This window comes from Chrysemys picta, chromosome 2 (assembly GCF_011386835.1).
Source record: "Chrysemys picta bellii isolate R12L10 chromosome 2, ASM1138683v2, whole genome shotgun sequence".
Classification (NCBI taxonomy): domain Eukaryota; kingdom Metazoa; phylum Chordata; order Testudines; family Emydidae; genus Chrysemys; species Chrysemys picta.
The window spans coordinates 79,730,115-79,751,201 of NC_088792.1; the positions used below are offsets into that span (position 1 = coordinate 79,730,115).

The window sequence follows — 21,087 nt, forward strand, 5'->3', positions numbered from 1 at the left end:
GGGCAGAGCCAAATCTCTGCCTAGGACCCCCTATCTGAGCAGGTGGGTGAGAAATGGGCACACAGCACGTGTTTACTCCCATGCACAGAGACCCAAGCTTTGGGTGTCTGCACAGGAGCTTGCAAGTTCTTACTCCCCTAGTCACAATCGAACCCTTACTAAACTAAGGCTTGGTATTAAGATTCTGATCCTCTCACTCCTGTTGGGTAGCATCTTACTCCACAGACAGTCTCATTGACTTCAGTGGGACCACTTGTGGCGTAAGGTGCTGCTCAGTGTGAGTACGAGTGTTTGCATCTGGCCCCAACCCCTTACTCTCTCTGTTGAGCAGTTACTCACATGAGTTGTCCCATGGTACTGGCACTGTGAATAGCAGCTCACTAGTGGGAGTGAGGGCTTCACAGTCTGGCCCTGTGATCTCAGAAACATCGGTGCAATATTACTGCTGCCCATGCAGTTACTCCTGAGCTATGCTTGTCTAAGTGGGATCAGAATCAGTCCTTAAGTCTCAGCTTCCCCACGTGTACTCCTTCAGGTCCCTCCTTAAAACACACTTCTTCTGTGAAACCAGCCGTGAACTATTCACCTCTTCAGAGAAAAGACACCCACAAAAAACTGGAACTAACAGGTTTGATGCACGCCACACTCCGGCACTAATTTATTTCTTTTAATTGTCTCCTTCCCCCGTTCTTTGGCCTTATCTTGTCTGTTTATAGTCCTGTCTCTGCAGCAGGGACATGGCCATCTTATGGGTCACTAAAGCCACTGGCACAAGTGGGCTGAGAATCTGGCCCAAAGCATTTCTTGTCATGCACAGTACTGTAGTTACTTCATTTGATTACTGTTACCAGCCTTGGTCAAGTATGAAAATGCTGTATGTGAAGAGCATATCCAACAAAATCCATGTATCATATGTGTGGCTTTAAAAAGATCTAGCCAAGCCATACTTGGTTATTCTCTAAACAGCCTTTGTACTGTCTGAAAAGTTGCATTTCATCTTGGGTAGTAGAACAGCTAGACACAGAAATCCAGTGGGAGCCAGATGGACATAGACGGGAGCCATTTTTTCCTCCTTGAGTTGATTTACTGACCAAACAGACAGAGCATTGTTCGCTTCCAAAAACCACTTTGTCTTTTCTGTCAGCAAGCACTGGTTTTATTTCACTCCTGCTCTAGGCTCAGAATCATGCACTGGGAATCAAAACAAGAGTTCTCCCAGCTTCCCTTTCCCAGATTTAACCAGGGAGTCAAGTTTTCCCTTCCACCTCAACAACAACAAACTGGAAGAAAGTACATTCTTTATGAGAAAGACAAGGTGGGTGAGGTAATATCTTTTACTGGACCAACTTCTGTTGGTGAAAGAGACAAGCTTTCAAGCTCTCAGAGCTCTTCTTCAGGTACTCAGAGTGTCACAGCCAAATACACGGTGGAACCAATTGTTTTATTATGCTCTATGGTATTTCTGGCAGCTGAATATTGCATACTTAACAGGGGATGGTGATGATAAATATAACGCTACAGGAAGAGTGTTGTATTTACAACCCCAATGTAAGTAGCTTTCCAAAGACACTTGCTTTAGGTCCATGCTCTAAAACTGCTCCAGTTTATGCTATGGCTTCAATTCAGTCTGAAATGAAAACCATACATACAGCTCTGCTTTGCCAGTTTGACAAACTGGCAGGTACAGTGTGTCCTTCTTGGAAATTAAGTTCAGTTCTCAGCAGGCATGCTAACAACAAAACCAATAAAAGATGTGAATTATATTGGTTTTTCAAAAGAGGCTTTTATAACCATAAGCCAACACTATGAATTCTCGCTGATCAAATGCAAATATGACAGAACGCGGCTCACACAAAGCATCTTGAAGAGCTGTGGATGCAGTTTGATCACTAGGGTTGCATTTTTTCAAGTGTGTCTCAGAGTTTTTATCTTTGAAATTTTACTCCTAGGGGGCTTGAACTTCGGCAGAATTCAAAATCAAAAAGAAGCATGTTTTCAATTTCTCTTTTAAAACCGAATTTAACAACTTGGCATTGTTGGTAGCTCAAGAGAGAGAACTCCACAGCTCTGAAGTATAACGGGCAAAAGCCCTTGCCACAAAACATTTCCATGGAAATAAGTGTACAGTTTCCTCCCTGCTCAGAGGACTCCAGCTCGGATGAAGCCCACTGGGTAAACAGATTAGGAGTATAACTCAAATCATAGTGAAAAAACACCTATGCAAAAAGCTCTAGGCAATCTGACAATTAATTTGCCTCACAAAAACACAATAATGACCACCCAGCAGCATTAAAAATAAATCCATATGGATAACACTAACTTAGCTCACCAGTAGCGTTAGACAATCAGAGATGTTAACAAATTAACTTAGCTAGCCCATAAAACAAAACAGCTGAAAAAGCTCACTTCCACCCGCTACCATTCTGGGAACATACCCTTAACTTTCCCCAAAGCCTTTTCCAATAAATAGCATTTGCCGCATGGCCAGAAGCCTGTCAAGTATTTAAATAACAAAACAAATGCAAAAAAATTAATACAAAATTGTGAAATGAACATGCCATTTGTAGCCATTGTATTGTTCGCTCTGCTTGTATGTTCTATCCCTACCCTTTTAGTTGTGTTGTCTATTTAGATTGTAAACAATTCAGGGCAGGGACTGTCTCTTATTCTATGTTTGTACAGGGCCTAGAACAATGGGCCCCCTCTTCTCAGAAGGCCCCCGGGCACCATGGTAATAAATTATACATGTTAATGTTGCGGGGAGAACATACCTCAGCCCAGATCCAGAGCTGTGGCTGAGGAGACCTTAATGCAGCTCAGGAGGAGCCATCTTTCTGTTCCCCCAATCCCGGCACTGGGCTGATACCTGGAATACATTAGAGCAACATCAGGGCTGCTCATAGAGTATGTTTCCAAGGAGACACCCCTGTATTAGCTCTGACCAAGCTAGCATGTTAAAGTGGAGTTGTGGAGGTGCGCGGGGCTAACTGCCCCAAGTACACACCTAGCATCTCCGGCAGGATCATGCTGGGTACAGCTCGCCTGCGCTGCCTCAACTACCCTTCTATTTTTAGCAGGCTAGCGCTGATTGAGCTAGTGCAGGTATGTCTCCATGAGCTGGGAATTACACCTTCCAGCTCCAGTGCAGATATCCTGTTAATTCCAATAGCTGCTGACAGCCCCCAGGGATCATTCCACCAGCTGGGGCATCAGCTGACCTAAGGAAGCCCTGACCATGTTGATTTCCCTCAGCTACACCCCTCATGCTAGGAGCCAAAGTGGGGGTCGGGGGGGTGACATGGGACCCACTACAGCAGCTCTACACAACCTGAGGATCCCCAAATGATGGGGAAACCCTCCAGGGCCTAGGTAAGCCAGCTTTAGGGCTGCTTTGCCCCAGCAGAGTGCCATTAGATTGCCCTGACACAGGGCAGGATCCAGACTCTCACCTTTTGCCTTTCCTGAATTTTTCCCATGCAGCCATAATGTGGTATGTGAATGTCTTTTTCTTTATTTATTTATTTGTTCATTCAGTCATTTTTGCACTAAATTTCCTAGCTTTGTCCCAAGAGAGAGGAACAGAAGAAACGAAAGAGAATACACCATGATGCTCAGTAACAATGGTAACCAGTGTCTATTCAGCGTCACAGCAAAGCTTGCACTGGCCTAACTCAGAATCAACAATCAGCAGCTATTACCATGCACTGAAAATCTCACCCTCCTGGAAAAATGCACATCTGCTCAGTGCATCTCTTAAGCAATGGGGACCCTCAAATTTAGTGGCATTTTCTGCTAACACGATGAAGTGTTTAGCTCTTTAGGGCAGGGACTGTCTCTTTACTGCACTCCTAAGGCCCTGATCCTTGAATGGTGCCCCAAGGCGCAGGGGTGGGGAAACTGAGGTTTGCTACACACAATAAAATGCCCTTTTTTCAAACCTAATGCAATACCTTTCAGACAGATTCTCTGAGCATGTGTACTGGTAGAAATCCTTGGCAGAGTCCGTCTTCTGTGAGCCAAGTACTCAGTGTCCTCCTATATCATTCTGCTGTGAAAAGATGGATGACTTGCACAGAGGGAATGTAGTACAGCTGGCTATTAAATTAAGACTGCCAGAGTCAAAGGTAGCCCTGGCTTGAAATACTACTGCTTGTTTTTATGAAGTATTGAATAATACCTTGTTGTCTGGAGTCTGAGTCAGCTTTCATAGGTTCATAGATTCCAAGGCCAGACGGGACCATTGCGAGCATCTAGTCTGACCGCCTGTATAACACAGGCCATAGAACTTCTGCAAAATAATTCCTAGAACACATCCTTCTTACTCTGTATGTAGATTCAGAGATTTTACGATTAGATGCGAAACTAGACAACATACCCAGTTTCCATTTGTCATGGCCTAGTAAATCGTATTTGATGAAAAAAGAAGATAACCATGCAGCTTTTTAACTATATATTAATATTCTCATTTAGTAGGGAATGCTATAGTTAAGGTTCCAAGAAGTTTTTGAATTAATTCTAACTCCCTCTTTTTAGGTGTTACAAATCTCCTCCCCCACTCCCCCCGAAACCTCCTTTCGAACTGGAATTATCCATGGGTATATTCTGCTCAAAGGTGATTTTTTTTTCATTGCTGAGGAAAGCTCGAAATACCTTTCAGCTATTTTTGTGATATGTAAAAACACAGCTAAACCTCTGATCCTGCAAACACTTAAGCTTGTAGCTGTACATGTGAGGAATCTCACTGAACTCAACAGGACTACTCAGATGTGTACATTTACTCCCATATGTAAGTGTTTGTAGGACTGAAACCTTATTCAGGAAGTTTCTGCTTTGAGACATCACTGCAGAACATCCCCAAATCATAGAATCATAGAATATCAGGGTTGGAAGGGACCTCAAGAGGTCATCTAGTCCAACCCCCTGCTCAAAGCAGGACCAATTCCCAACTAAATCATCCCAGCCAGGGCTTTGTCAAGCCTGACCTTAAAAACCTCTAAGGAAGGAGATTCCACCACCTTCCTAGGTAACCCATTCCAGTGCTTCACCACCCTCCTAGTGAAAAAGTTTTTCCTAATAACCAACCTAAACCTCCCCCACTGCAACTTGAGACCATTACTCCTTGTTCTGTTATCTGGTACCACTGAGAACAGTCTAGATCCATCTTCTTTGGAACCCCCTTTCAGGTAGTTGAAAGCAGCTATCAAATCCCCCCTCATTCTTCTCTTATGCAGACTAAACAATCCCAATTCCCTCAGCCTCTCCTCATAAGTCATGTGCTCCAGCCCCCTAATCATTTTTGTTGCCCTCTGCTGGAATCTTTCCAATTTTTCTACATCCTTCTTGTAGTGTGGGGCCCAAAACTGGACACAGTACTCCAGATGAGGTCTCACCAATGTTGAATAGAGGAGAATGATCACGTCCCTTGATCTGCTGGCAATGCCCCTACTTATACAGCCCAAAATGCTGTTAGTCTTCTTGGCAACAAGGGCACACTGTTGACTCATATCCAGCTTCTCGTCCACTGTAACCCCTAGGTCCTTTTCTGCAGAACTGCTGCCTAGCCATTCGGTCCCTAGTCTGTAGCAGTGCATGGGATTCTTCCGTCCTAAGTGCAGGACTCTGCACTTGTCCTTGTTGAACCTCATCAGATTTTTTTTGGCCCAATCCTCTAATTTGTCTAGGTCCCTTTGTATCCTATCCCTACCCTCCAGCGTATCTACCACTCCTCCCAGTTTAGTGTCATCTGCAAACTTGCTGAGGGTGCAGTCCACGCCATCCTCTAGATCATTAATGAAGATATTGAACAAAACCGGTCCCAGGACTGACCCTTGGAGCACTCCGCTTGATACCAGCTGCCAACTAGACATGGAGCCATTGATCACTATCTGTTGAGCCCGACGATCTAGCCAGCTTTCTATCCACCTTATAATCCATTCATCCAGCCCATACTTCTTTAACTTACTGGCAAGAATAGTGTGGGAAACCATATCAAAAGCTTTGCTAAAGTCAAGGAATAAAATGTCCACTGCTTTCCCCTCATCCAGAGCCAGTTATCTCGTCATAGAAGGCAATTAGGTTAGTCAGGCATGACTTGCCCTTGCTGAATCCATGCTGACTGTTCCTGATCACTTTCCTCTCATCTAAATGTTTCAGAATTGATTCCTTGAGGAATATATTATTATGATTATTATTTGTAGTGTAGTAGCACCTAGGTGGACCAGGAGCCTATCGTGTAAAGCACTGTACAGCTTTTTAATACAGATACATATTGAATGCGATCTTTCTCCATCTTTGTTAGAAAGCCACCCCTATCGAGCAACTGATTTTGGTTGGCCACTTGAATAGCCACTTTAGACATGTTTCAGTGTATGAATTATTTGCTAAGCACAACAAGCTCGGTGGTGCATGTGATATGGACACAGACTTTGCTCCCAAAAGTTTGTAAAATACAGTCACAGTAAAGACAGAATGCCCTAAGAAGCCCGGAGGAGGGAATAACTTGGTATGTAGCCCCATGCTTTCTCCCCGCCCCCACAAAGAGAACTAAAGAATGGCTGAACTATGAAAACTGGCTTGTGATGTTCTTCAATGACTATGACCAATGCCAAGATGGAAAATAGCAAAGTCAAATGACCCAACCTACAACTTTCAAATGTTCATCAGTTTGGTTGTTAATTTCAATCCATTTGCAAGGCTCTCATCTCAGGGAGATCAGGTTATCCCACTACTAGTTCTAACAAACAAGGCTTGGTAGGCAAGTTGATCTTAAATTACTATTTGTTAAGCAATATTTTAACTACAACATAAAAAAATAAATGTTGATATTTGTTGCATAATGTACTAACATTGCAGTTAAAAGGCTGGTGTTGAGGTACCTCTATCAACTTCTAAAATAATTCTCCACTTCAACCCTTTCACTCTTTACAATGACCTCTTGGAGCTTGAAACTGAACTCTGATTCCCTTACTCGTGTGCTGAGCTGCTGGCATTGTTTTTGGGGGGGATTATTTTACTTATTTAGGTTTAGAAAATGTCATTGAGACTCCAATTCAGCAAAACACTTAGGCGTGTGCTTGAAGTTAAGCTTACGCTAACATCCCATTGGCTTCAATAGGGCTTAGGCACGTGCTCAGAGTTAAGCATGTGCTGATATGCTTTTTCTGAACTGGGGCCTGTGAGGGGGTGTACCTGCCCCTTCAAGGCCCCCTGCTGGAGGACCTGGGATCCTACCACATCCTGCCCCAAGAAAGGAGCAGTGAAGGTTGGGTCCTCCAGCATTGCCTAGAGAGGCTGCATAGAAGCAGCCAATCAGAGCCCAGCAGGATCAGCTAAAAGGAGCTGCTGGCGCTCACTTCTTGGCTGGGAGCAGAGAAGGGAAGAACCAGCAGACAGGTTCTGGTGGCACATGCAGTCAGTCAATCAGTCAGTGAGTGAGGAGGAGGAAGAGGATCTGAGAACTTCAGCCCTGAGATAAAGGTGAAGAGAAAGGGGCTATATGGGAGAAGGCCCGTTTTGGCTTGGACAGTCCTTTTTTTAAGCAAGAGCAAACAGGACAAATGCCCCCTTCTGTAAGAAAAGTGGGGTGTGCAGGAATGTGGGGGGGGAAGGGCTATGCCAGCCCCAGGCGGAAAGGGAGGCTGGGCTCAGGTGGGGGGCAGACAGGGCTCAAGCCAGCAGCAACACTAGCACCAGCCTCATCTGGGAGACAGGCAGGGCTTGGGTGAGCAGCGATGCCAGCCCCAGTCTCGTGTGAGGAGAAGGGCTGGGTGAGCAGCTCGAGCCCATTCCCCGGGAGGGGTTGTGGCGGGCCTCGGGTGAGCGGCTCAGGCCAGCCCCATAGTGGCTGGGGGGGGCCTTGGGCCAGCCCCGCACAGTGCCCTGTTTTCCTTTTGGGAAATATGGTCACCCTATCCAGGGAATAGCAGCAACTTATTAAAGGAAGCAGTTGTGGCTGCTGTTTATAGGGTCCCTGGGTTGGGACCTGGAGCAGTGGGCAGGCCTGCATTCCCACATTGTGAAAGTGGCCTAAGCCCCAAGAAGGGGACAAGGCTCTTTTGGGAAGCCAGAGTGAGGGGTGGGATTTAAAGGGCCTAGAAACAGGGCTGAAGATCCTGATGAGGGCTGACAGTTTGTTGAACCCTTTGCTATCCCAGGAAGGGTTTGTCCATTTGATTGTGAGACTTGACTAGAGGGTTGAGCTGCTGAAGATCTGCCTACTAAGGTTGGCAACCTACAGAGGGTGCCAGGAGCAGGAAGAAGAGTGCAGTACCACACCCAGCTGCTAGGAGGCTCTCAAGACAGTGCCCCCAACCCTCCCCCTCCCCCATCACTGGGCCTGAAGTATTTTATTGGGGGGGGGGGGGGAAATAAACACATACAAAAAATGACATAGACCTTACAAAATGGTATAAGGAGGAGAAAGAGGAAGCAAATTCTGCGCCTTCTTATCTTGACAGGGTCTTGTTACTATTAATCTACTATGTCATTGATTTCACGTCAGGGTTCCACTCACCCTGGGTTTTCTGTTTCTGAGGACAGGGAATCACGTTTCTCAGGCTCATCGTCCCCTCACAGTCACTGGTCTGTCTGCATATTTCCTATGATGTCCCTCCCATATCAGGTACATCATTGCTGAGTTATGGGCCGTATATTGTATGGCACATTCCTTTACTAAGAAGAAAATTTTAAACAAAATCTTCTGCCCAAATCCTCATTTTCCAATGTTAAAAAACTTCTTTATGTCAGCAAGAAAATTCCAGCAATTGTACATAATAACAGGGCTGCCATTGCATTGACTGGTTCTGACTACATTATAAACCAAACTAGTACACCTCAAATGGTTTATGTCATCTGAATTCCACAATGGGATTTCATTACAGCCTTAATATGAACAAATAGTTCATAAGCACACCAGAGGCTGAAATACATTCTCATTAAACATCAATTGAATAATTCTGAATAATGACAAAATTTGTAGATTGACATCTGCTTGCTGATTTCCTAAAAGAAAAAGGGTTAATTGTCTAATAGATGGCTCACCAGGAATAGTTTGCCCTGCTCTGTTCAAGTTGTTTGCATGATTGCTCACTACTCTATGCATTTCCCAAACAAAGCACTGCCTCAACATGGGAGGCATTTTGCTCCCATTGTTCAGCAGTTCCTCCCAGTTAAGAAGCTGTTTAATTCCATTGAAGTCGGTGGAACTTAAGAATGTGCTTTATGTTAAGCCTGGGAATTGGGACCATAGATCAGTAGAAAACTGCAGAGAAGACACTTTTTTTCTCCCAAAGGGTAGCAATTTGGCTATTTATAAACTGCAGCAGGTTGAAGAAACATTCAATCAGTGACATGAGTAGCTCTATTGTTTCTGTAAAGTCATAAAACACGGTGGGCCAGATCCAAAGTTCATTGCAGTCTATGTGAGTCTTTCCTCTGAGTTCAGTAGACTATGGCTCAGGCCTTCTAGGCCTTCAGATACCATGGTGAGGAGCACAGATACCTAGATATGTTTGCTTGAAAACATCACTTAGGATGTATTTTAATTATGGAATTGTATAGGGAAACAGATAATGAGAGCATAAATATTAGTCATAAGAGTTCTGTTCAGCTCAAATGCTATAGGTTGCTCCTAGCTGGTGATACTAGAGTGGCCTAACCAGTTAATTTTGTGACTTTGGCTTAGGAAAATAGGGAGCATTATGAGTTCTTTAACTCTCCTCACCCCTGCTATATAAATCTTTCAGCTTGTAGGGAGTTCATAGTGATGCCTGTGATTCATAGAAAAGGCACTTTTCATTCAGATGCTATGTATACTGCAACTTAAAAAACACAGATTTAATCCCGGAAGTCAATATAAATCACTTACAAAAATAAACTGTCTCCTGCACTCCATACTTTGACATTAATAGCTTTAAGATGCTCCCTCGCCCTCTTTCCCAAGTGCAGGGTTAGGATCTTTACATGGGCTCTGGAGACTAGCTTTGCCTTCTCTCTATTTCACAGAGATATTATTTTAAGTAAAATGTTACCGCAAATGTTTCATGCAAACAACACTGAGAAGCACTGAATTCACAGGCTATATGGAGAGTAGCAGGATAAGATGCTCTGAAATCTAGGAGTCTTGATTCCAATGCAGCAGCAGCAGGCTGTCATGCAGAAAAACCCAGGATAAGAAGCCATCTCAGGAATCTTCTCCTTCCTGGGCCAGTACAAACGAGGTTTGTTTGATAGGTGATGTGTATGTGCAACAGGGCTGGTCCACACTAACCCCCCACTTCGAACTAAGATACGCAACTTCAGCTACGTGAATAACGTAGCTGAAGTCGAAGTATCTTAGTTCGAACTTACCGCGGGTCCACACGCGGCAGGCAGGCTCCCCCATCAACTCCGCGTACTCCTCTCGCGGAGCAGGAGTACCGGCGTTGACGGCGAGCACTTCCGGGATCAATCCGGGATCGATTTATCATGTCTAGACAAGACGCGATAAATCGATCCCAGAAGATCGATTGCTTACCGCCGGACCTGGAGGTAAGTATAGACATACTCCCAGATGGGCTCAGCTATGTGCTTATGTCAGCCTCTAGTGGCTGGCCTTCAAAGAAGCTATAAGCCCCATTACTACTGACAGTGGCAACTATTGAAGGGTCTCCTTGAGAGCAAAGGGCACAGGCTGCTGATTTTGGATAAGAATGTGCAGGGTTCTATTCCCTGTGCAGTTTAGCAGATGATTATGATGTCTCTGCATGTGGCTGTATGGATTCATGACAGGTGACACTTGAGAGCATTAGTGGGGTTGGATGGGGACAACTTGATTCAGCCAGCAATTCAAGCAACCCATGCGGACCCATTTGCGGAGGCTGCATCTCCGGGCAGTTTATTTGTGGGTTGCATTCTTCTGAGAGCGTAATAAGCCAACATCTTCTGTTCCAGGATCATATGTGTAAGCAGAGTTCCTGGAAGCAGTGGGCTTTTCTTTTCAGTAACCCACATGGGTTGGGATTTCCCAGAAACACCAATAGCCAGTCATGAATTGAAACAAATAGGATGTGAAATCCATACTTCAGCAGATGATAGTTTTTCCTGTTGAGGGATTTTCAGATGGATATTTAAATCTTGAGTCCTGTCAATTCCTTAATCAGTGTAAAAGAGTGATCAGATCACATGCCAGGCAGAGGCAGCATTAGCTATTCATTCACATTTGTAAGGTGCCCAATCAATGCTCTACAGTCCAGCTGTTCTCAAACTTTAGCAACCCGAGAACCCCCATTTTGATTTTAAAAATTTTGCAGACCCTCAAGCCCCCAACTCAGCCCCAAACCCCGCCCCAAAGCCACACCCCATCTCTTCCCACCCTGCTCCACCCTTGCCCCTCCTCTTCCCTGCCTCTTTCTGCCCCCTCCCCCAACTGCACCCCGTCCCCCCTCCCAGGGCCTCCTGCATGCTGCTGAACAGCTGTTCCCTGGTGTGCAGGAGGCACTGGGAGGAAGAGGGAGGAGTAGATCAGTGGGGCCCATGGACCCCGGAGTACCCTCGCAGACCCCCAGGGGTCTGCGGACCCCAGTTTGAGAAGCGCTGCTCTACACAAAGATTAAAAGCAACTGAATAGGCCAAAGAAAGCACAGAAGGATTCTTCTGCCCTCCCATCCTCCTCTCCTAAATCACAACTGGCCCACCCCTCTTCAAGAAAAGCCTAGAAGAACAGGTGTCTTGTGGCAGCATGCCCTGAAGGCCCAAACTACATGTTTTGCCCATTGAGCAGGGGTGGTGGGAGGCAGAAGTTCCGCAGTGAAGGAGCCCTCAGTGAGAAGGACTGTTCAAACCAGCACTTCAGCTGATTTCAGCTGCCACTATGCCTCAGATGAAGAGTGAGGTGACCAGGTCCCATAACCTGGACACACACAATTTAGGGCTTTGCAGACCAAATCAGCACTTCACACTTGTTAGGCATCAACTCATCCAAACATCCCTGAAAGGGTAACTACCAAACTAAAACCATCATCCAGGTGCAAGGAAGGGGATATTCCTGTCCCCCAGCTCTCACCCCCCATAACCAGCCCAGCCTGGCTGTTCCAGTTGCCCCTGAGCCCTTTAAGAATGGCAGAATCTGGAAACTCCTCACAGCAAAGTCTAGGAAAATAGCAATGGTTTACGGGCCAAATCCTTCAATCTGAGTGTTCAGAATGTGCGTGGATTTTTTTCTACACCTTTCCCTATTGCCTCTGCAAAGAAGGACTGTAAATCGGTGCCCTGATAAGTGTGTGCCTGCCTGGGGACTGTTTTCCTACACACGCGTCTTCTAAGACTGCAGTGGGACATGGGACACCTGTGCATGTCAGTCCAACTTGTCACTCCAGTGACAGTTACATCCATTATCATTCAGGTTCTCCTTTCTCTGTTTCTGCTCTGCAGGTCTCTGAATGGTCTTGTTATTCCCCCCACCGCTTCCTTGCCTGCCCATTGTGCTTACCTCGAGATGTTTTCAGATCAGCCTTTATATTTGTATGGACGAGGAAGGCCCCCTCCCCAAAGAAACATGCTCCTTTTCTTTGTGTAGTATCTGTGTCTCATGCTTTCATTTACATTCAATAATATTCCCTTTGTTTGTGACGAATTACACTGAAGATGCCTGAGGGGAAGGGGAATATTCGGCAGCTCACCAGATTTTGTTTCTAATTCTTCTCAACCTGCCACTAAATGTCTGCTTTTCTTTTGTGAAGATAGGCAGACTTTTCCCAGCACACAGGAATCAAGAATCTGTTTCCCTGTTGGTACATTTCAAAGCAAAAGATGGTACCGGCCTGACTGCTGAGCAGGAACAGCTTGACCAATGGACTGAGCATTACAAAGAACTGTACCCAAAGGATGCCATTATCTGTGACACCTCCTTAGCTGCCATTCCCCAGCTTCCAATGATGCAGGAGCTGGATCAAACACTGATTCTCGAAGGTGTAGAGAAGGCTATCAAAGAGATTGCATCTGGGAAAGCAGCAGGCAATTATCAGATCCCTCCGCAGCTCCGAAAGGCAGGGGGGAGAAAGCTTGTGAGAGACATCCACACACTTCTCTGCACCTGCTGGGAAGAAAGCCACATACCCGGATCTGAAAAATGCAAACATAATTACTTCATACAAAAATAAAGGGGACAGAACAGACTGCAACAACTACCCAGGGATATCTCTGCTCAGCATGGTGGGCAAGGTGCTTGTAAGGGTCCTGCTGAAAAGACTCCAAGTCCTTGCTGAGAGAGTTTATCCTGAGAGCCAGTGTGGGTTCAGAGCAGGACATTCTACGACTTGTCTATGTGTCCTTCACAATGCACTTGTTGCAAGAAAAAAGCTGTGAACACCAGGCACCTCTCTATGTAGTATTCGTTGACCTACAAAAGGCTATCGACACGATTAGCAGGAATGGCACGTACACGATCCTGTCGAAAATTGGCCGTCTACAAAAAGTGCTCTCCCTATTTAAGGAGTTCCATGAGGGAATGAAGGCAACTATCCAGTATGAAAATGAAACATCGTCTGAGTTTAGTTTAAGGGTGTGTCTTAGTGTCTACTGACTTTGGCATCTTCTTCTTCTTTATTCTTCTTCAGTATGCTTTTGGAAATGACCAATCTGACACACTAATTGAATCGAGGACGGACGGCAGCTTGTTCAACATCAGACAATTTCAGAGCAAAAGGCATATCACCCAGCGCACTATTGGGATCTGCTCTTTGCAGATGATGCTGCATTCATCTCTAACTCACCTGGTGAACTGCAGATCATGATGTATAAGTTCACTGATGTATGTATCAAGTTTGGCACGGTCATCAGTAGCAAGAAAACAGTTGTCATGTCACAGGGCACCAACATCCCACCTAAAATCTATGTCAGTAATGAAACTCTGGACAACTTGGATCACTTCTTGCTATCGTGGCTCAGCTTTAACCAGCTCAGTGAGCCTTGAAAGAGAACTTCATACAAGAATCGGCAAAGCCTGTCACCTTTGGAAAACTCACCTCACGTGTCTGAAACAACAAGCTGCTAACCCTGAACACGAAGGTGTCCATTTATCAGGCTTGTGTCCTCAATACCCTACTTTATGACTGTGAGAGCTGGGTTAGGTACTCCAAGCAGAAGCGGAGATTGAACAGCTTCCACCTTTGCTGTCCCTTGGAGTCACTTGGGACCCATGGATCACTAACAACAAGATCCTTGAGAGAACCAGCCTACAGTCTCTGCAGACCATGATGGACACTCGCAGGCTTCACTGGCTAGGACACGTGGAGCGTATGCCTCAAGATTCTGTGGAAGGCTGTGCTTTATGGCCAACTCAAGAACTACCCGCAGCACAGAGAAAGGCCATAGCTCTGATACAGCAACAAGGTCAAGCAAGGTCTCAAGAAATTCAGCATTCCCACTGACAGCTGGGAGAAGACTGGAGAAGCTGGGTCAAGGCAGGTGCAGTCATCGTGGAGAACCATCAGAGAGCCCAGGCTGAGGCCCACAGGTGAGCCAGAAAGAGTGTGCTCCAACCTCCATCTGCCGAGTGGATCTGGTGCCACTGTGGGAAAGTCTGCCGCTTGTGCATTGGGTTCTTCTCCCACACCACTGTCAAGCACCATTGACTGACTGACTTTGTCGTGTTTCCTTTCATCTTTCAAGTTTCTTGAATGGCCACACGATACATTTCCAAGTACAATAGGTGGCATCCCCTCAGTTTTTCTCACAAAACCAATCACTGCAGAGGGGACAAAGCCAGGATCCCCAGACCTGGTGAACTAACAGGTTAAGTGGACCTTGGATCCACCCTGGAAAGGTTCCCTTTCTCTCAGCATCTCCCACCCTGAACAGACACTCCCTCTTGTACCTTTGTCTTCATCCCACTCAAATCTTTGCTTTACAGCCCGAGCGAGGCAGCCAACTGACAGCCATCAGCTGTGTGTTGCATTGCTGCCTGCTACTCTGACTGTGCGACACAGAGCAAAGCTTCAAGGTAGCAGAAAATCACTGCCTGCACTTTTTGCAAAGCACTTTGGGGTAGACAGAGTGTCAGGGACACTACATAAGACCATATCCTGTTTTATATTTTTCCATCTTGATGGGATTACCAGCTTCTGCTATGAATGGCTGAAAAGCCGCTAAATATCATTTAAGATTTTGGCACCAATCCAATGAGGCAGTAGTTTTATTTATTTTTCTGTGGGATGTTTGTTTTTTTTAATTTGCCTATTTTCAGTTTTAGTTTTTAACCACCAGATTAATAGAAAAAATGTAGAGCAATCATTCAGTATCCAAAAGGGCTTGCAGTGCACTCATTGTGACAGAGTTCTCGCCTATTGAGGACAGTGTCAGGTTCCCTCAAAGGCAGTTTGGCAAAGATCTCTTCAATCTTTTCTTCATGGACAACAAGGAAGTATATTCATAGAATTCCAAGGCATCCCAGATGAAAAGGGAGGGAATTAATGCAGAAGGCCCTGCATCACAGATGACTTTATTGAAAGCAGACACAATTGTTTCCATATGGATTTCAGAAAGGTATCCTCCTCCTTAATTTAAATCAAACAAACAAAAATCCTGCCCACTGCTGGGATTTATCTGCCTCCTGAGTCACTGGTGAATTCATAACCAATCACATGGAGAGCCACACAGAGCCAACACTGCAGCACACCTTTCCCATATGAATCCCCATGGTCAAATGAACCTAGTAAACTCAGAGAGAGCACTGGTGTGGCCCTACTCTGAAGGCCCTTGTTCATAAGGGCAAGAAAAATAACTGCAAACTGGGATTATTTAACCTAGGAAGGAGAGGTGGGGCAGGGTACCAGACTGGTCACATGATTGGTCTGAACTGTCATGGCGGATCCTATGTTCTGATCACCCTGATGAAGCTCATCTTACGATAGCTTCTAAACTGAAATACCAATAAATGCTTTTTGTGCTGAAAATGGAGGACAATTTCTATCCCAGCCTCCTGCGGCAGTAACCCCCCACCCCTACCTCCACAGATGGCAGGGGGTTTAGGATATACCCTGAAGTTCCTTAGAACATGTAACCACAGCTTCCAAACCCAGCAGTTCTGGAGCTCTAGGAGAAAGTGTCGGCATCAATTCAGTGTTCCTGTTTCTTCACAGTGCTGGGTTGGCCCCTGGCCTTACTCAGTGGCATGCTGCACCTGTGCAAACCCCTCTCTCCCAAATCTTCCAGCCCCCAGCTACTCGCATGAGTGAAGAACACGCATCAGACCCTTTACCTTTTAGAACCAGGCTCTACTTTTATTAGTCTCAGCCTCAGTTAGGGTGAGTGTCCCCTGGAGCTTCCTGCTCCACAATGCTCCCAAATGACAACTCGTACATGGAGGAGCCATAAACATGAAACAAGCTGAGCCCCCGGGAGCATAGTTTCTGCCTGCAAGTCCATTGTCAGCTCTGACCACCTCCTCATGCAGCGCCCAGCCTCACCATTCTGGAACCCTGCCTTGTCTCAGCAATGTGGCTGGTTGCTTGTCATGGCAAAAAATAGGGGAAAGCATCATTTTAGAAGGGGGGAGTTAATAAAAGGCTAAGTCAAGGCTCATAGGATTATAATGACTATTATAATTAGCTGTGTGAGAGGTCAAACATCCTTTATTATGGATGATCCATACCTAATAGTGTAAAAAAAACAGTGCCACAGTACTATAAAGTACTGTGCAAATTCCTCGGGGGGGCTTGCTTGGTACTGTGCGGCGCAGCAGGACAAAACAATGCCATTTGACTGAAAACAGAAACTAGAAGTGTTGGTTGTCATGAAGGTCCTGGCTGAAACACACAGCCAGCTTAGTACCCAGTGCTGCTAACACTTACACATAGGGATGACTCTAGTTGTGTGAATCGTCCCATTGAAGTCAGTGAAACTCCTCAGGGAGACTGCTCTCACCTAACTGTAGTTGAGACTCTGATACAAAAAGAGACAGGTTCCAAAGGTCCAATGCTCCACTCTCTTCATGTGACTGGGAGGGAGCAAGAGGACATGGGTAAAGGGGCACAGAAGGGGAAGTCTCGTTGTAGTCAATGAGACTACTCACATGAGTAAAGTTACTCACTTTTGTAAGGGATGGCAGGATCTGGCCCTCCATTATGAATGATCCAGATGGGAAAGTTCTGCATCTTTTTCAATTTTGCACTTTTTATGCAGTCAAATTACCATTTTTTGGTGAATCTGTGATGAAAATGGTGTGTCATAGGTGTGAAAACAGACAAAACACAACGATAGAACGTTCCACCACAGGAATTCTGTATTTTAACCTGGCTCTAAGTTTGCCCCGTCCTTTCAACTAGGCACATCAGATTGGGAGAAAGAAAAAGAGGATTAGGGGGGGGTTCTGATTGGAAGTCTAGAGAGGGAAAAGCCAGCAAACTAGTTGATTGAGTGACCTTAGGAATTTCATTTTAGATTTCTTTTCCCACTCCTTTCATCAATTTGTACAGACTGATGATAATGGTAGCAGAGTTCCACTATTCACTATCGAGGCTCATTATCCGCCCCCTTTGAGTCTGTGTAGCCAACAATTATTCAGTTCATTATTTATTACTATTTCACTAGAGATTGCATAGTTTATTTCTTTATACACTTATTTTTTTTAAAAACCCTCTCTGCTCAAATGCTCCCTGTTTCACCTAGCTGACCAACAGAGCAAACTGGCGCAAGCATGCTTCTGAATAACCAGACAGATCAGACTAGCGTTATCCACTGACCTCTGGGGAATTGTATTTCAAAGTCTCTTTGCAGTTTCTTGACTGCCCAGCCATAATATTATAAAGAATGAATCCAGACAACACTTATTTAATAGGGGGCAGATGAGCTTCTTGTTTGCCTACCTGTGCACCAAACCGTCTGAACAGGTCTAAGCCCAATTTTCTCAGTACCATCTTGGACAATGAAATGACTGCCAGGCTGATTCTATGACTATCCTGAATGGCTATTACTTCTTAACAGCCCAAACACCTTTTTACACCACAAGCTTTGCAGTAAAGCACGTAAATCATACCATATCTTTGCAATGCAGGCAGAGGGGCTCCTCCTCTTCTCCCTTAGCCACCTTCTATGTTCATCTCCTGCAGAAGACACTGCACACTGTAGTCTTGTCCTTTGCAGAAACTAAATCCTGTGGTTCTTAGGCATAGTCCATTTGTAGGGCTTTTGCACTGGGTTTGCAGGAGAAACCACTAAAAAAAATAAAAATATTTCAGCTACTAATCAACGTCTCTCCCCATTTTTATCTCCTTTTTAATTACAACCAGATGTTGTCACTCCAGGGTGCCTATCCCAACCAATATGCACGGCTCAGCTGAGGCTCTTTGCAATTTCAACCTCCTGCTCATTATTCCAAAGGGTGTTTAGTTTTCATAAATCCTTGCTGGTAAGTTGTCATCAAACTTTACAGAAGGGTCCAGTGTGTGTTATTTTTTTCCTTGCTGGAACTGTTCTTAGCCGTGTGCGGGACGGGTGCACAAGTGTGAGGAGTATAATCTGGTACTATGGGCCCAAATGCGCTTCAGCAGCTAGTGCATATCCAGTGTACAACTGGCAAACTTCAACTGCTAGTTTTAAAGTGTGTAGCAGCCCGGCAGCCCAGACCCACCTCCCTGTGGGGAGGGGAGAAGAGAAGGGGGGGTGGAATGCCAGTTAATTTGAAGAGGCTCTTTTCACAATAAAAGCCCTGCCTGCTTTCTTAAACACTGAGGGTTGCATTTAACCACAAAACACAGGTAAAGAAAAGCTAAAAGAAATGAGCTACCCTGGCCTTCTGTGGCACTGACCATAGGAAACACATTGCGGGATTGTATTTATCTTGGAGGATCAATAGCAGACTAGTGAAAGCAAACAGTCACTAACTGCAGAGATGCTTGAGGAGAAATCCTTTGCTTTTTATACTATTATTTTTGCTTTCCATTATGACATAACAAAGGGCTGTGTCATATAGTACCATATCTGCTCAAGCACACTAGGACATTGGGACAAAATTTATCATCAGATTGTATAAGAAGTTATCAAAAAAATAATGCTTTGGCCTGGCTACTACAGCGACTTTCAGCAGCTCAAAGCATTTGATAAACAGTCTTTCACTGAGGCCTAGATTCTGCCTCCCCTCCAAAGAGGTAGCTCGCTTCACACCCTCTCCCATTCAGTGAGGCAGAGCCTGCGCCATACTGGAGGCATTTGCAGGGGTAAACAGCATTTTTTCCCCTCAGCCGATTAAAATACCCCTGGCAGCCATATAACTATCAGTGGGCCAACAACTAGTGCTAGTTAGCCCTGTAGGGTAACCCCCAACAGAGCCCCAGTTAGTGCAGGCTCTGTTAACCGAGGGCCAGTGTGGATGCAACGTGCTGGCCCAAACCGTGGGCTGTGTCAGCTGGAGCAGTGCTTCTCTCTGCCAACTCCTGCAGGCAGCAAACCACCTGAGTTCACCAGGTGAGATTGCCCCCTCTGCACCTCAGTATCTCCCTTCCCTCAGGACTCCCACGGTATTTGCCTGCTCTCCAAAAGTACCCCATCCTCTCAGCCTCACACCCTAAACCCCCACCCTGGTGCCCATTATTCCCTCCCATCACCATCCCCAGAAATACTTCTCCCACTCCAGCTCCACAGGTCCTTAGCTGTACTCCTGGACAAAACACTCAATCTCTGCCTCCTTCCCTCCAGCTATAGCCCTCTATAGTATCCCCTCCCCGAGCCACATCCCTCCACCAGCCCTGCAATTGCCCAGCAATGCCCTGACTGTAGCTCTGCTCTGCAAATGACCATCTGGGGCAGGAGCAGCAGGAGGGGAGCTGGTGACCGAAGCATTCCTCCCCACTCCCGGCTACTAGCTTCCTGCCCCTGTCAGGCTAGGAAGGAGCAGAAGGAGAAGGGAGCTGGTAGTTGAAGGGCCATGAGAAGAACAGCTTCCAGCTCCCTTCCTTCTGCTGCAGCCCCAGCCCGTGAACCACAGATGGTTCATGGAGAGATGACACCACCACAGTTCGAAGGCTGACAATCTCATACCAATGAACCACCTCTGAGTCCTCAGAGCAGGACTGGTGAACCAGCAGTCATCTATCTGTTGGCTTCAGCATGAGGGTATTAATGGAGGTGGAGGAGCCTGAGGGCATGGCCAGAGGGAAGGGGGATACTGTTGGGGGTGGGAATATTGTGGAAAGCAGAGTGCAGGCCAGAGTTAGATTATGGAGGGAGGAGTTTTGGGGCTGGCACGGAGGGTATTTCCAAGAGGGAACCCACTGAACTATGCATGTTCCCTTTGGGGACTGCAGCATTACCAGCTCCGTCAGTGGGCCCCCTGTTGTACGTGGAAGTGAAATTCACCAATGTGCAGAGGAACAGGGCAAGGCTCTCAACACTATTTAAACTCTGAACAGTGGGGAAGAAGGGCCAGCAGACCCAGTGGCAGGGCCGGCTCCAGGCACCAGCTGAGCAAGCTGGTGCTTGGGGCGGCAGATTGTTCGAGGCGGCATTCCGCCCAATCCTAAGGCGGCACAGCTGCACCCGCACTCCGGCCGCGCCACGGGGTTTTTTTTGCTTTGTCGTTCTGGCTGCCCTGTTTTTTTTTTATTATTATTATTTTTATTTTGCTTGGGGTGGCCAAAAAGCCAGAGCCGGCCCTGCCCAGTGGTCAAACAAGAGTGCTCACGCACACCCAGTTCCCTGTGGAAAGGATGTCCCGGCCAGCCCTGCATCTCAGTGCAGAAGGCTGCCATGGATACATTGGCTCAGCACCCCATGCCTCTGGCACAAAGGTGCTCCACATAAATTCCAAATTCTCGGGCTTTATGAGGAAGGAGTGGATTTTGCTGCCCAGCAATGAATCTGTCTCCTATATGGGTGCAGTGAGGGAAGGAGGCCCCATGTCCTTTCCCCTCCCTTTACGTATCCACAGAGGGGCAGCCATACTTTGGCCCTTTTATGCTGTGTTGGAACATGACTGTATGTTTGGTGCCTCAGTACCTTCACAGGCACCTTATTTTTATTACATACTGCTACCCCAGTGAGCAACCCGTGAAATAAACAAGATCAAGACACATTATTATTTACGTATATTATGGTAGCATCTGAAGGCCCCAATTG

The 21,087-nt window shown here is 46.0% G+C and overlaps 1 protein-coding gene across 6 annotated transcripts in view; it reads right to left on the minus strand.

The window, feature by feature from the left end:
- GASK1A (golgi associated kinase 1A) overlaps positions 1 to 18,544 on the minus strand; it is a 56,079-nt gene extending 37,535 nt beyond the window's left edge. For 3 of the 6 annotated variants that reach the window (XR_010598356.1, XM_005278682.4, XM_008171540.4), the window contains exon 1: positions 18,011 to 18,150. Coding sequence is in view for 2 of the 6 variants with exons in the window: in XM_005278682.4 (XP_005278739.2) it covers positions 18,011 to 18,013 (3 nt within the window). In the remaining 4 variants the exon portion in view is untranslated. Of the gene's footprint in view, positions 1 to 18,010 lie in introns of all 6 variants that reach the window. The other 3 variants (XM_005278683.4, XM_065583573.1, XM_065583571.1) reach the window with 1 other exon arrangement.
- Between the last annotated feature and the right edge of the window lie 2,543 nt (positions 18,545 to 21,087).